Source organism: Misgurnus anguillicaudatus, chromosome 15, assembly GCF_027580225.2.
Source record: "Misgurnus anguillicaudatus chromosome 15, ASM2758022v2, whole genome shotgun sequence".
In the NCBI taxonomy this organism is placed as follows: Eukaryota; Metazoa; Chordata; class Actinopteri; order Cypriniformes; family Cobitidae; genus Misgurnus; species Misgurnus anguillicaudatus.
In genome coordinates, this window is record NC_073351.2 from 31,783,100 (window position 1) to 31,798,877 (window position 15,778).

General features: G+C 35.4%; 1 protein-coding gene and 1 long non-coding RNA gene across 3 annotated transcripts in view; one reads left to right on the forward strand and one right to left on the reverse strand.

Moving 5' to 3' along the window:
• The window catches only part of LOC129419540 (uncharacterized), an 88,730-nt gene extending 84,212 nt beyond the window's left edge, over window positions 1-4,518 (forward strand). For both annotated transcript variants that reach the window (XR_012357759.1, XR_008636560.2), the window contains 2 exons: window positions 4,250-4,302; window positions 4,400-4,518. This is a non-coding gene — a long non-coding RNA (uncharacterized lncRNA). The remainder of the gene's footprint in view (window positions 1-4,249; window positions 4,303-4,399) is intronic.
• vwf (von Willebrand factor) overlaps window positions 1-14,552 on the reverse strand; it is a 51,155-nt gene extending 36,603 nt beyond the window's left edge. Inside the window, exons 1-14 of the mRNA XM_073853785.1 lie at window positions 14,349-14,552; window positions 13,669-13,732; window positions 13,416-13,562; window positions 13,053-13,155; window positions 10,065-10,273; window positions 8,037-8,158; window positions 7,737-7,953; window positions 5,651-5,773; window positions 4,388-4,499; window positions 4,247-4,293; window positions 3,903-4,039; window positions 3,683-3,821; window positions 3,332-3,432; window positions 58-253 (exon numbers count right to left, since the gene is read on the reverse strand). Of these exons, the coding sequence (XP_073709886.1) occupies window positions 58-253; window positions 3,332-3,432; window positions 3,683-3,821; window positions 3,903-4,039; window positions 4,247-4,293; window positions 4,388-4,499; window positions 5,651-5,773; window positions 7,737-7,953; window positions 8,037-8,158; window positions 10,065-10,273; window positions 13,053-13,155; window positions 13,416-13,562; window positions 13,669-13,732; window positions 14,349-14,483 (1,852 nt within the window). The 5' untranslated portion in view covers window positions 14,484-14,552. The remainder of the gene's footprint in view (window positions 1-57; window positions 254-3,331; window positions 3,433-3,682; window positions 3,822-3,902; window positions 4,040-4,246; window positions 4,294-4,387; window positions 4,500-5,650; window positions 5,774-7,736; window positions 7,954-8,036; window positions 8,159-10,064; window positions 10,274-13,052; window positions 13,156-13,415; window positions 13,563-13,668; window positions 13,733-14,348) is intronic.
• Between the last annotated feature and the right edge of the window lie 1,226 nt (window positions 14,553-15,778).

Below are 15,778 nucleotides of genomic sequence, written 5' to 3' on the forward strand. Positions count from 1 at the left end.
TGTTATTAAACGTGACATTTACATCATGCTGCTTTGTGTAACAGCATGTGTGTATACCTCTCTTAGGGTTTGAGATACAGGGATCAGACGGTTGTATCTGAATATTTTCACACTCTGGGTTCATCTTCCATGCGTTACCGAATCCTTCAACGCGCGTCTCCACCAGCCCACCCACCGTTAAGAAGTCGTCTCCTTGGTTACCATTATAGTTACCGCACAGACCACAGGTTTTCCCAGCATAGGCAGGGCTTAGCTGTAAACACACACACACACACACATGCTCCCATATTAAGCCTGCAGAAATATTATACTGTATTTATATCCCGGGTTGTGTTTCACAGACAGCTGTAATGCACTTTTAGGTGCTTGAAAGGTTCTTCGCAATGATGCTATCGCAGAACCATTTGGTTCCTGAAAGATTTAGTCAGAGGTTCTTACAAGAACCATTTCTGTCATATCTTTTTATAATCTAAAGAACCTTTTCACAGAAAGGTTCCTCAGATGTTAACGCTTTTTTATGGAACCATTCAGCCAAAATTGGTTCTTTTCTATAGCATCATAAAGCACCTTTATTTTTAAGAGTGTACAAATTTGTTCATATAGTACAAGGAAATGATAAAGCAATAGTTCACTCGAATATAAAACTGAAAATTATCCCTCCCTCATGCCATCTGAAATGTATAAGATCTTCTTTCTTTGGATGAACACAAACAATTTTATAATAAAATAAGCATGGTAAATTCAAACATGTAAGCGCGTCCATAATCTTGAATCTCATTGGTTCTTGGATGTCTCATTATGAAATACATGCTGGAACACAAAATCAGTCATAAGGGGCTTTTTTATGAATGGCTTTCCAGTGATTTATGATAGACAATATCTGGCCGACATAGAACTATTTGAAAATCATGATATTGATTTTAATATTGAAAAAATAAAAATATTGAGAAAATTGCCTTTAAAGCAGTCCTTAGCAACACATATTACTAATAATAAATACAGTTTTGATATATTTGCATTGCAAAAAAAAAAATTCAAGAAAAAAAATCTTATTATTTTGTCTTGTTTTTAGTAAAAATATCTAAAAATTCTTAAATTAAGATGCTTTTACTTGATGAGCAAAACAACCCAAGAAAAAAGTCTAGTGTTTAGACCAAAAATATTAAATTTAAGTGATTTTGTGCATAAAACAAGCAAAAAAATCTGCCAATGGGGTAAGCAAAAAAAAATCTTGAACTTTTTTCAAACACTAAATTCAAGAAAAATTAGCTTACCTCATTGGCAGACTTTTTTGCTTGTTTATGAACAAATCGCTTAAATATGATATTTTTGATCTAAAAACTAGACTTTTCACATCTCTGTCATTTTGCTCATCAAGAAAAAAAGCATCTTAATTTAATAATTTTTAGATATTTCTACTGAAAACAAGACAAAAATACTATTTTTTTTTCTTGAAAATCATTTTTTGCAGTGTACGATAGGAAATTTACAAAATATCTTCATGGAACAAGATCTTTAATGGGGTCATTTCCCGGACAGAGATTAGCTTAAACCTTACTAAAAACATTACTTGTGTGCATTTTGAAACAAAACAAAGGGCACTGATGTATTTTAAGATATGTCAGTGCAAGTTGTTTTCAGTTTGGACAGCTCTTACATTTATTTTAGTCTAGTACTAGTCTAACCCCTGTTTGGGAACCCGCCCCAATATCCTAATGATTTTTGGCATAAAAACAATAATTGCGACCTATACAATAGGCAATTGTTGGCTATTGCTACAAATATACTCGTGCGACTGATGACTGGTTTTGTGATCCAGTCACATATATGAAAACAGTCACAAAAACGCAAGAACCATTGAGATTTGACATTATCAACATTCGGTCATATTTGAATTTACCACGCCGATCTGCAGTAATACTGTACATGATGTATCAATCACTAAATAAGCTCAAAGTATTGTTTTCTCTCACAAATGAATTTTAGATATTTTAACCCACTCGAGTCGTTTACTTTAATGATGGATGTATTTTTTGTTAAAGCACAAGTGAGTATGATTATAACACCATTCCAGCATCTATTGCTATATTCATGGTGAGAATATATTTAAGTTGATCTATTCATAAATGGATCTACACACCTGTTAAAGGAGTAGTCCACTTTAAAGATGGGGCCCATTGACTTAACATAGTATTTTTTTCCTACTATAAAAAGTCAATGGACCCCATCTTTAAAGGAACACGCCCACATTTTGGGAATTTAGCTTATTCACCGTATCCCCCAGAGTTAGATAAGTCCATACATACCTCTCTCATCTCCGTGCGTGCTGTAACTCTGTCTGACGCAGCCCTCGCTAGCTTAGCTTAGCACAAAGACTGGAAATGCATGGCTCCAGCTAGTATACTGCTCCCAATAAGTGACAAAATAACGCGATCATTTTCCTATTTATGTGTTGTGATTTGTATAGTCAAACCGTGTACAAATAACAAGGTGATATGAGACACAGCGATCTTTTAACAGTATACATACTGAGAACTATATTCTCTGAAGACGAAGCACTGCCGCATGGGCGGAGTGATCTGCTCGCAGCACACGAGAAGCCCCTGGTGAGGAGCAGAGAGTTCGGTCAGAGTTGTGCAAATCACTCCGCCCATGCGGCAGTGCTTCGTCTTCAGAGAATATAGTTCTCAGTATGTATACTGTTAAAAGATCGCTGTGTCTCATATCACCTTGTTATTTGTACACGGTTTGACTATACAAATCACAACACATAAATAGGAAAATGATCGCGTTATTTTGTCACTTATTGGGAGCAGTATACTAGCTGGAGCCATGCATTTCCGGTCTCTGTGCTAAGCTAAGCTAGCGGGGGCTGCGTCAGACAGATTTGCTGCACGCACGGAGATGAGAGGGGTATTTATGAACTTATCTAACTCTGGGGAATGCGGTGAATAAGCTAAATTCCCAAAATGTGGGCGTGTTCCTTTAAAGTGGACTACTCCTTTAATCTACTGTTTACATAAGCTGGGTATAGCGTTTGGCATATCCAATGACCTAACCTAACCTGCATGTTGTCAGACTTTTGGAGAAAACATGGAGTAAACATGCAAACTCCACAAAAATTGCCCCCTGACCCAGCCAAGGTTTGATCTGGGGACCTTCTTTCTGTGAAGATAACATTACAACATTTGAATATAAAATAGTTTGTGTTTAGCTAAAGAAGGAACATCTGGGATGGCATAAGGCTGAATAAGAATTTGTGAACTAATCATTTACAGGTTTATGTTTCTAGGTAATCAAAATGACTGGTTTTGAATGATAGCATACTCACCCTGAGCAAAACACGACCTCTACCATCCCAGTCCAGATGAAGATCATGTCCATAACTCAGTCTCACGGATGACATCACTGTATTGTGGACTCTTAGTGCACCTACACACATATGTATGGCACTGTTTGTACAACTCTATACTTATTTGTAGCTTATCCTTGTAGACAATTAAGAAATTACATTGAAAGCAAATGGATTAAATGGCTTAATCTTGTGTTATGTTTTTTTATTTTTTATTATTATGATAATTTCTTTCTCTTTTTTCTGTCTTTCTCCTAAGATGCCTAAATCTCAGTGATTTCAGTATCCAAAGAAATATACCAAAATTTTTTGCATGATCATCAAATTCACCATTTATTAGAGGTGTTTGTACATCCATTCCATCCACAGAGACCACGCCTCCATGCTTGAGACGAATCGTCTGATTGGCCAGATCGTAAAACCTCAGGATAACTGATCGCGTGCAGATGGCATCTTGGTCATCCGCACACTTTAAACAGGAAAACTCGTTCATAATCACGAACCCCAATAAACAAGCACAATAATATTTACTGGAGGGAAGATTTCTGACCTGTGCAGTCTCGATGATGGCTGAAAATGAGTTGCTCGTACAGTCCTTAGCCAAAAGATACTGACAAATACCACTGAAGGTGAAGAACTTATCGTCAAAGGTCTTATAATGGGACTGTCCTGTCACCAAACACTCAGCTACAGATAGAGAGAGGACAGATGAAAGATTGTTTTAGAAAACAAAGATTAGTAAATGCTCAAAACTATATTGATTATTATTAATTCATGCTATTGCATTTCCTAATGTTAACAAATACAACCTTATTGTAAAGTGTTTTCTGTAATTTTTTGTAAAGTACATGACCTACATAAACTAAAAATATAAACATATATACAAATGTTTACCAGGACATTCTTCATTGGTGCATTCCCATGATCCATGGCGACACACGCTGAGAAAGGTAAGTTGAATGTTTATTGATATAGCAGCAGGTTTAGGTCATATATGTCTGAATGCAATGTAATGTAAATGTTTGTGTATTCTACCATGTGTTGCAGTCCTGTGCGATGGAGGAACCGGGAGGATAGCGCCGTCCTGCATGCGTACAGGAGCACTGAGAGACATCAACACAGCGATCTCCATCCAACACCTTACCCACTGACACAAAATATTTACAAGTAAGTACTCTTGTAGTATTCGTGTAGCTCAATTGGTGGGATATTGTGTTAGCAGTGCAAAAGATCATGGGTTTGACTTGACATATAAGGCTTGATTCTCTACCTTGCACAATGTGTGATTTCAACATAAGAATTTATAATTGTAAATTTTATCTCATTTTCTGCTGAAATTCTCATTACCGCAATGTGTCCGGCTGTGTTTGAACATGCGTTATGTTGTGATTTAATCAAATTAACACAAAAATATTAAGAAAAAAAATAAATGGACATTTTGCTAGACTACTTTAGATGACAGAAAAAATATTTACTGAATATTCATGTATAATAATAATGAAGAAAAATTAGGAAAATGATGTTTCCTGCCTGATGTTCTCATCCTCCGCAACACTTTTTGAGAACAGTTTAAGCACACATACAGAATTTTAATAAAGTTTGATTTTGAGTGACCAAGCACATGGACCAGTTACTTCAAGATGGCTACCAGGTAAGATCATTTTTTTACAGTTAGTTTGAAATATTGTCTTGTCAGAATGCTTACACGACATTTTGATTATCATTACCGTAACAGATGCTTATTAAATGTTAATTTAATTAATAGAAGCATAATACTTTGATTTTAAATGCATGTGCAGAATCTCCAAATTATGTCCTTTCAGGTTTGTCATGTCATTTTGAAAATATGTCAGTGTTGATGTTTTCTGACTGTTGCGGTAATGAGATTTTTTAGGACTAATTTTTTAAATTATGTTACAAAAAGTGTTAAATGATAAGTAAAAGTTTTAAAATGTATATTTCCATTTACTCCAGACTTTGTTTTTCAATGTCTGGTGGGAAAAAAAGTTAATTTAAGCAATTTTTACATTTTCATGCTTGACATTTTTAAAACCAAGTTTTCGTGAGAATCACCCATAAACTGATAAAACGTATAGCCTAAACGTATACCACTGTTGTAGACGAGTGCAACTCAAGACCAAGACCAGAGATCAAGTCTTAAGTCCGAGACAAGACCTAATCCAAAAAAAGCTGGATGGGACTCGTTCTCTGGTCTTGACTACAAGTCACTTTGGATAAAAGCGTCTGCCAAATGTACACTTCAACAACCTACAGGTATATAAAGCATTTCTCTCCCACCTGGGCAGTTGCAGCCATCAACACATTCTTCCTTGCAAACTTCCTTAATGTTCAGACTCTGACAAGAAGCAGAACAGGTCGGGGTGCAGTCACTGTACTCCATGCCAACAGGACACTTAGGAGCTGATCACATACAGACATATATACATAGAGTGAGGAAAATAAGTATTTGAACACCCTGCTATTTTGCAAGTTCTCCCACTTAGAAATCATGGAGGGGTCTGAAATTGTCATCGTAGGTGCATGTCTACTGTGAGAGATATAATCTAAAATAAAATCCAGAAATCAGAATGCATGATTTTTTTTTACTATTTATTTGTATGATACAGCTGCAAATAAGTATTCGAACACATGAGAAAATCAATGTTAATATTTGTTACATTAGCCTTTGTTTGCAATTACAGAGGTCAAACGTTTCCTGTAGTTTTTCACCAGGTTTGCACAAACTGCAGGAGGGATTTTGGTTCACTCCTCCACACAGATCTTCTCTAGATCAGTCAGGTGTCTGGCCTGTCGCTGAGAAACACAGAGTTTGAGCTCCTCCAAAGATTCTCTATTGGGTTTAGGTGTAGAAACTGGCTAGGCCACGCCAGAACCTTGATATGCTTCTTACAGAGCCACTCCTTGGTTATCCTGGCTGTGTGCTTTGGGTCATTGTCATGTTGGAAGACCCAGCCTCGACCCATCTTCAATGCTCTTACTGAGGGAAGCAGGTTGTTCCCCAAAATCTTGAAATACATGGCCCCAGTCATCCTCTCCTTAATACAGTGCAGGCGCCCTGTCCCATGTGGAGAAAAACACCCCCAAAGCATGATGCTACCACCCCCATGCTTCACAGTGGGGATGGTGTTCTTGGGATGGTACTCATCATTCTTCCTCCAAACACGTTTAGTTGAATTATGACCAAAAAGTTATATTTTGGTCTCATCTGACCTCATGACTTTCTCCCATGACTCCTCTGGATCATCTAAATGGTCATTGGCAAGCTTAAGACGGGCCTGGACATGTGCTGGTTTAAGCAGGGGAACCTTCCATACGATGCATGATTTCAAACCATGACATCTTAGTGTATTACCAACAGTAACCTTGGAAACGGTGGTCCCAGCTCTTTTCAGGTCATTGACCAGCTCCTCCTGTGTAGTTCTGGGCTGATTTCTCACCTTTCTTAGGATCATTGAGACCCAACGAGGTGAGATCTTGCATGGAGCCCCAGTCCGAGGGAGATTGACAGACATGTTTAGCTTCTTCCATTTTCTATTGATTGCTCCAACAGTGGACCTTTTTCACCAAGCTGCTTGTGGACGTGTACAATTTTGTCTCTTATGTCTTTGGACAGCTCTTTGGTCTTGGCCATGTTAGTAGTTGGATTCTTACTGATTGCATGGGGTGGACAGGTGTCTTTATGCAGCTCACGACCTCAAACAGGTGCATCTAGTTTAGGATAATAAATGGAGTGGAGGTGGGCATTTTAAAGGCAGACTAACAGGTCTTTGAGGGTCAGAATTCTAGTTGATAGACAGGTGTTCAAATACTTGTTGGTAGCTGTATCATACAAATAAATAGTTAAAAAATCATACATCATGATTTCTGGATTTTTTTTAAGATTATGTCTCTCACAGTGGACATGCACCTACGATGACAATTTCAGACCCCTCCATGATTTCTAAGTGGGAGAACTTGCAAAATAGCAGGGTGTTCAAATACTTATTTTCCTCACTGTATATGCAAATATCAGATCTACATGACACAGTACAGTACATATTTAAGTCTTAGGGAGTTTTGGGTGTAACTAGTTACTAAGCAATTAGTTTCTGTAATTTACTTTTTTCTTGAAAAAAGATTAGAAAATAGTACCTACTGAAAAGAGTACAACTCGCTGATGGAGGAAACTATAATAACGCAAGACTGTAAGCTGGCGGGGCTTTATCAATATGACCTCACATTGATACGAGAATCAAAACAGCATGTTTAATGAGACTGCTTTAATATAGATCAACATAAATATGGTTGACGATCAAAACTTCACTAAAACAACAAAGCTGGGGATGCCCTTAGAGTTTACAGTATATGTGTGTGTGTTACTTACAGCACAGGTTCTGTACATGCCAGTTAGACAGGGTCACGCCTCGACTGGCACAGGTGCGGGCGTATTCTAACATGGCCTGGCAAACACACCCATCACCTGTCCCACAGTGACATACATCAGACTCGCATACAGACACGAATGGAGCCGCATTAACAAGGTGCCCACAACGCAGGAAGAGGGTGGAGCTGCTCATGGTTTCACACTGTGACATCAGATCCTAAAACACAAATTCTTAATAATATACCCAACATCTGTATTATAAGACACATAGATTAGATAGTTACAAGGTGAATGTCTGACTTTAACAGATTCTCCGGTGCTGTTGCAGCTCTGTGATGGAGGAGTCACACGTTTACAGGGTTCCTCTGCTCCATTCATCACCCAAGAGTTTGCAAAGTTATATGGGTCATCTGTCAGGAAGCCTAAACATATACATGTATTATTTAACCACATGTGACTCAAACCCAGCTAAAGTCATTTCTACAGACAATCATCCTAGATATGTAAAATATATTCTGTGATAAATATAAATAACCTTGATATCTTTAATATTGACTGAGTAAGGTCATTTCAAAAATTGAAATCAATGTGAAATCAAATTTTGTTCCTAATCTCATCATTAGATTGAGACTTTAGACTTGATTTCACAAACAGGGTCACATATATCGTCCCATATACAGTATTTACTATGGCTGCAAGAAGATTAATTGTGACTAATCGTTTGCAGAATAAAGTTGACATCATATATATGGGTGATTGTACTGTGTATAATAATTATGTAAATATAAATACACACACATGCATGTATAATTTTTAAAATCTATTTATATATTATTAAGTATTTATATTTATATATAATATAAATTATATATAAATATAAAATGCATATACGCATGTAGATATTTCTTAAATATATACTTGCATCTGTGTGTATTTATATATACATAATTATTATACACACACACACACACACACACACACACACACACACATATGATGTAAACAAAAACTTTTATTTTGCAAACGATTAGTCACGATTAATCATTTTGCAGCCCTACCATATATTATGGATTGCATGGACTATCATGAAGCCTTTCAAGATCATGTTTGGGACATATTTGATCAAAAAAAAAAAAAAAAACGTAGTAAAGAGGAAACAATAAGTTTGCATCACATTTTTTGTGATTTATTGAGAATCAAAAAGTCTTGAAGTCCATAGTATTATTTAATTTAATGTTGCTTTTTTTTATTCATTTCTTGATTTGGGAAACAAAATGCTAAAAATGACACAAACTTTTTCTTGTTAGACCTGACATACAAACGTATGACTATACACTGCAAAAAATGATTTTCAAGAAAAAAATCTATTTTTGTCTTGTTTTCAGTAAAAAAATATCTAAAAATTCTTAAATTAAGATGCTTTCTCTTGATGAGCAAAACGACCCAAGAAAATAAGTCTAGTTTTTAGACCAAAAATATCAAATTTAAGTGATTTTGTAAAACAAGCAAAAAAATCTTCCAATGGGGTAAGCAAAAAAATCTTGAAGATTTTTCTTAAACACTAAATTCAAGAAAAATTTGCTTACCCCATTGGCAGATTTTTTTGCTTGTTTTATGCACAAAATCACTTAAATTTGATATTTTTGGTCTAAAAACTAGACTTATTTTCTAGGGTCGTTTTGCTCATTAAGAAAAAGCATCTTAATTTAAGAATTTTTAGATATTTTTACTGAAAACAAGACAAAAATACTAAGAACTTTTTTCTTTAAAATCATTTTTTGCAGTGTATACACTAAGGTGCATTTAAATTTTTAAGTATAATCAATTTGAATTTTTAGTTGAAAAGTCATTTTTAACTTTTATTTAATTTTTTATCTTGACTTGTGATGAGGTGCTGTGACTTATAAAATAAAGTTGAAATAAGTTTAACTAATTCAACTTTATTTTATAAGTTACAGCAACTCATCAGTCAAGATTTAAATGACTTGTAATATTTTTTACAGTATTCCTATTTTACCACTGTGTGGACCTACAGGCTTTTCCTATGTGTTGGACTGATGTAGTACTCAAGTGTACCCAGCAACTACAAAAACGGTCATACTGAGCGATGACAGCCCTCTAATATACTTAAAACACAAAGACAAGCTCCTAAACAAAGACCATTTAAAGACATTTCTAATGTTTTGTCTTCTGGATGAACATTGACGCCACCCACTTCCCCAGCTCATGTTTATCAGCATCCTGTTCGTGCTGCTTTTAACACTAAATCTGAATGAATGAGAGTTACAAGTTTTACATGTTTGCCAAATTCTCATGTTTGTGTCTCACCTTCTTGTGCGGTGAAATCATCCTCCACCAAATAATTGTAGTTGCCGCACAGGCCGCATGTACGATTGCTGTGTTGTTTGGCAAGGGTGAGTTGTATGTTATGCGAGGAATCTATACGAATTGAGAATCCAAATTCTTCGCTCCATAACCGAACATATCCCAGCTCGAACCCTGCGAACACAGAGCTTGACGCATACGGCAATGGCAGCCTGGAAAACACACACATTCATAATGTTTATATGTAAAGATCTAATGCATTCAACTAACTTTATGATCACTTAGTTATGTTAAGTTAAACTAGCATAAAATATACGTTTGTTAAAAATAAATGTTTTTTTACATCGAAAAGTGATTGGTTTGTTGAAAGTTGAGTCCTCATTTAGAAAAGCTGTTTTACTCGCATTGCTTATCATTAATCGCTGTGATCTTTTCCCACACTGTAAAAGTGAAAAGTTTGATCAACTTCAATTGGTAACCGGTAATTGGTATGCTTTTTTTACTTAAAGTTGACATATCATGAAAATCTGCTTTTTCCATGCAAGTGCAATAATTGGGTCCCCAGTGCTTCTATCAACCTAGAAAATGTGGAAAAGATCAACCCAGTAACAACCAGTCTCTGCAAGCATGTAAAAAAATTGCTTATTGAAATCTGTCTCCCCTTGTGATGTCAGAAGGGGATAATACCGCCTCTTAATCTGCACTATCCAACCACGGCACTGCCACACTGCAAAAAATGATTTTCAAGAAAAAAAATCTTAGTATTTTTGTCTTGTTTTCAGTAAAAATATCTAAAAAAATTATTGCATTTTTCTTGAATTTAGTCATTTTCAAAATTTGAAAATTTGAAAAATGTTCAAGATTTTTTTGCTTACCCCATTGGCAGATTTTTTTACTTGTTTTATGCACAAAATCACTTAAATTTGATATTTTTAGTCTAAAAGCTAGACTTACTTTCTTGGGTTATTTTGCTCATCAAGAAAATACATCTTAATTAAAAATTTTTTAGATATATTTACTGAAAACAAGACAAAAATACTAAGAATTTTTTTCTTGAAAATATTTTTTTTTGTAGTGCATTTAGTGGAGAGGTCAACTCATTTGCAATTAAAAGGACACACCCAAAAACGGCACATTTTTGCTTAAATTTACAAAATGTCAATTTTAATATGCCATAATAAATTATCTATATGGTATTTTGAGCTAAAACTTCACATACGTACTCTGGGGACACCAAACATTTATTTGACATCTTAAAAAAGTCTTGTAAAATGTCCCCTTTAAAATTTCACTTTAGTTTCACATTAGGTAAAAAATATAATTTGAAAACACTTACTTTTTTAGGTGTTACCAATTAAAGCAACTTTTTAAGTTGAACCAACTTTTTACAGTGCATGTAGAAAAAAGTTTCCGATAGCCCCACTCAAAGTCGTATAATAAGTGAGTTACGAAACGCTTTGATCTCGCCGCCGCGTGGTCACGTGATTCATGTAACGTTCTGCAGTTCCAAACCAAGCAGGGCTGTCAATCTGTTTGCATAGGTTTTCAGCTATTTTAGGTCAATATTAGCTTGTAATGTGAATTGATCACTATACTATGTTTATAACGTTTTTTTTACTAGGGAGTGATGGAAATACAGTAAATCAGTTAATAAAGATAACAGTTAATGGTGACCCAAAGATAACTGTGGTTATCTATACCAACTACAGCAACACAGTTTATCTTTTATTTTTGTAGCAAAAATATGGCTATATAAATGGCTATCAATCTGCTAAAAACATAATTCCTACATTTTTACTATATTAAAAGTGTTTTAATTTTTTCAATAATAGAGTGGGGCCAGAGTCGTATAATAATAGAGTTATCACACTCACATAGACATCCGTTGTAAGAATAGAATGCGGAAGTAACAGCGTGTCATGCAGTGACGCATAGTTACAAACGCAGCACTGAAGCCCATTCATTTCAATGGCACCTGCTGGTAAATCGATGAAATTACCGTTTCTCTTTACATTTTCAGACATTTTATGAATATAGTCAACAGTGATATTTTATGAACTCTGCTGTAGGTAATGATTATTGTTAATAATAACTAGTAAAATTGTTATATTTTAATGAGTTGTGTATAATGTGTGAATAATATAGATTTAATGGTTTAATATTTTATTACTGGTGTCCATCTACTTTATACTTATCTTTTCTATATATTACGAGTAACACTAGGGGGCAACAGCGACAAGCTAAATGCGTTATAAGAAAGTCACACTGCTTCACAATGCTGCTATGTGTTTCATTGTGTTACTGTTAAGTAATAAGAGTGATGTATCCTCGAAAATCATGTATAATTATATTAAAATTTAATGTGTACTATAAATACAATTAAATATGAATTTAGTGTGTTTCTGTTATGCTTCACTGTTACAAATAACCGCGTTGGCGATCTTTTTTGTGATTTTAAAAAAAGTTAAAATAGTAGGTTGAATTGACTTGTAAAACCAAGTTGTTCTAACTTCGTTGCATTTTTTTACAGTGTAGAGAGGTAATTTCGAGGAGGGAAGGGTATATTTTTCTATTAAAGATTATAAGGGCACATGAATTAAAACAAAAATAATAAAGTGCACCGATACGTCATTTATAATAAACACTATAATATTGTATATAAAAATAAGAATTGTACATTTTGACTTGATGGCGACTTTAATCATTTTTAAGTTGGTTGGTTCAATCTTGTTGGATCAAGTTGACATGACACATGTGACATTACTCAGTAAATTGAGTTAGGTGAACTATTTGGCCCAAAAGTTGAGTAAACTTAAAAAAGCTGTGAAACAAGTAGCCTTAAAATTTTAAGTTAAGTCAACTTTTTCTTTTTAATTCTTTTGAGAATAATTCTGAGCTTTCAATTTGTCCAGCACGATTTAATCCTTTTATCATTGTTTATCATTGTTAATTTTATTAGCTTTCCTTTAGGATATTTACATGATCATGTACCTTTCTGCTCCTTGTGACAATGTTCCATCAACAGAGAGGTGAAGCTCAAAAACTTCTCCAAGAAACACAGTCACTCCTTTCCTCTTCCCATGAGAAAAATCACCTTAACATAAACACAAACACACACGGGAAGGCATTTATCATGTTGGCATTGTACAGACTTTACTATTCCTTGTCTCGCTGTAGTTCATCTGGTACAGCATCGCAAATGCCAAAGTCCTGGGTCCGATACCCAGGGAACACACAGACTGATAATATTGTATTCTCAATTGTAGTATAAGTCACTTGGGATAATGTGGCTGCCAAATCCATAAACCATTTGTTTTACTCATGTATATACCTCAGTGGGTGACTGGCACTTACCCAGTATAGAGAAGCTTCTTTGTTGGCAGTCTCCAGCCAGCATGTAGCTGCAGTCTCCAGGGAACTCATAAATCACACCGTCAAATGTGTGTATATGCTGCCGGCTAAAGAGACTACAGCGACCAGACCCTTCCACGGATACAAAACCTACAGAGCACATGCATGCAAGAAAACGTTTATGTAAAGTGTTTAAACCATCCAGGAAAAAGGCATATTCATGTATGAAAGCACACACAAAATTAACAAATCCAACCTGAGAAATGCAAGATGAAAACCCATAAAATTCTGCTGCATCCTTTCCATCTGCACACGTCCATCTGACCAAGAAAATAATACATTTAAAAGATGATTTTTTTATATAAGTCATGTTTAACCATTCAAACGAATTTTTAAGCAACCCCCTAGCAACCATGCAGAACACCCTAGCAACCACCTAGATACAATGCATTAAAATGCCTTCAGGACAGCTAGGCAACTGCATAGCAATGGCCTGTCCAAAATCCACAATGCCCTATATAGCATCATTGAAAAATGGCAAGAAAACTTTTTCTTTTATTGAGACATTTACAAATCTAGTTGAGAATGAATGCATTGCAGTGCTAGAGAGCGAGAGTATGTGGATAACACAGCGAAATGCATGCTTTTTATTTAAACAAGTAAAAGTTTAAGGATGTCAGAAACAAAGGAGCTCTCTGTGCACGTACAAATCTGTCAGAAAGTTAAAAAAGTTTCCACATAGACATACCACATATTTGTGAGCTTAAAAGACCATTTACATTTTTAGCACATAAGAGCAATATGGTGACAAACTACTATCTTTTAAAATAATACGTAGAAATAAATTTACACATATTGCATAATATATTGCAAAGCTTAACAACGAAATGCACAGCTTAAAATCCAAAACATCATGATTCATTTAAAAAGCCACACCTTTAAACACCGCTGACCTCTGCCAACCTGTAGGCTCTGCAGCGACAGGTTCTCGGATAATCTTTGAAGGTTTGCGTTCTCCAACTTCTCACAGTTTGGGCATGACTGGAACCTGGTCTTCAAGGATAGAAACATTTATAATAGGAAAAGAGAGGGAGGGATGGTGTGATTTCCGCTTCTCAAAATCATTAACAGCAGACAATAGAAGGAAGTCTGGGCATTAGAGGACCCGAAGGATTTAGCCTGGTAGTGAAGACAGATAAGACAAACCAACAGTGGATTTGAGTGCCAAGCCAAACAGCACACACACCTACACACAAACCGCAGCATGTATGCACAAACATCATTCAACATCTTTCCATGAACTGACACTGTTGGAGAAACCTCTGGGGAACATTTTCACATGAAGTACATTTATTTTACATCATTGTCTTTCTATACTGTATTGACTCCTTAACTTACTGAATGAAGAACATGAAGTTCATATCCTGTGTGTATACCTCTTTGTTTTTCACAAACAGACGTTTGCTGTTTTTTCATAGTTTTGGTTTTTGCAGAAGTAGCGAGCACAAATAGCATTTACATGCACACACGCACAGGCACACATTTTAAAGGGGACATTTCACATGACTTTTTTAAGATGTAAAATAAATATTTGGTGTCCCCAGAGCGTGTATGTGAAGTTTTAGCTCAAAGTACCCCACAGATAATTTATTATAGCAGGTTAAAATTGCCACTTTTTAGGTGTGAGCAAAAATGTGCCGTTTATGGGTCCTTTTAAATGCAAATGAGCTGATGAAATGCAAACACTGATCACCATAATGGTGGTTTGTTAAAATTGAAACTCATTTGTGCAGTCAATTATTTTCTCTCTCTCTGCCCTTAACGGCAGTGCTGTGATTGGATTAAGGGGTGGGATTGTTATAAAAATAAGACCCCCTTCTGACATCACAAAGGGAGCCAAATTTCAATGACCTATTTTTCTACATGCCTGCAGAAAATGGTTTACCAAAACTAAGTTACTGGATTGTCTTTTATACATTTTCTAGGCTAATAGAAGCACTCTTAAAACGAATGTGTTAAAAACACATTAGTGTTGATTCTGGGTCACTAAATGTTTGTCCCAGAATCCACACATCTCTGTTTTATTATTGAAACAACACATTTTGAGTTACTTTTAAAACAAGTTGTGTTATATTTTAACACAAAATGACACATAATTTGTTAAAATTACATATAATTGTCACGACAGGGTAGGGAAGTAGGACGCATACGCAGAGTTCACAAAATAAATAACATTTAATGATAAAATAGGAAACCAAAAACACGAGGAGTAAAATGACGAACAGGTAGCAAACACAGGAACATCCAAAATGTGACACGGGGAACAGACAGGGTAGAAATGACAATGATCCAGCAGTGAGCGAACA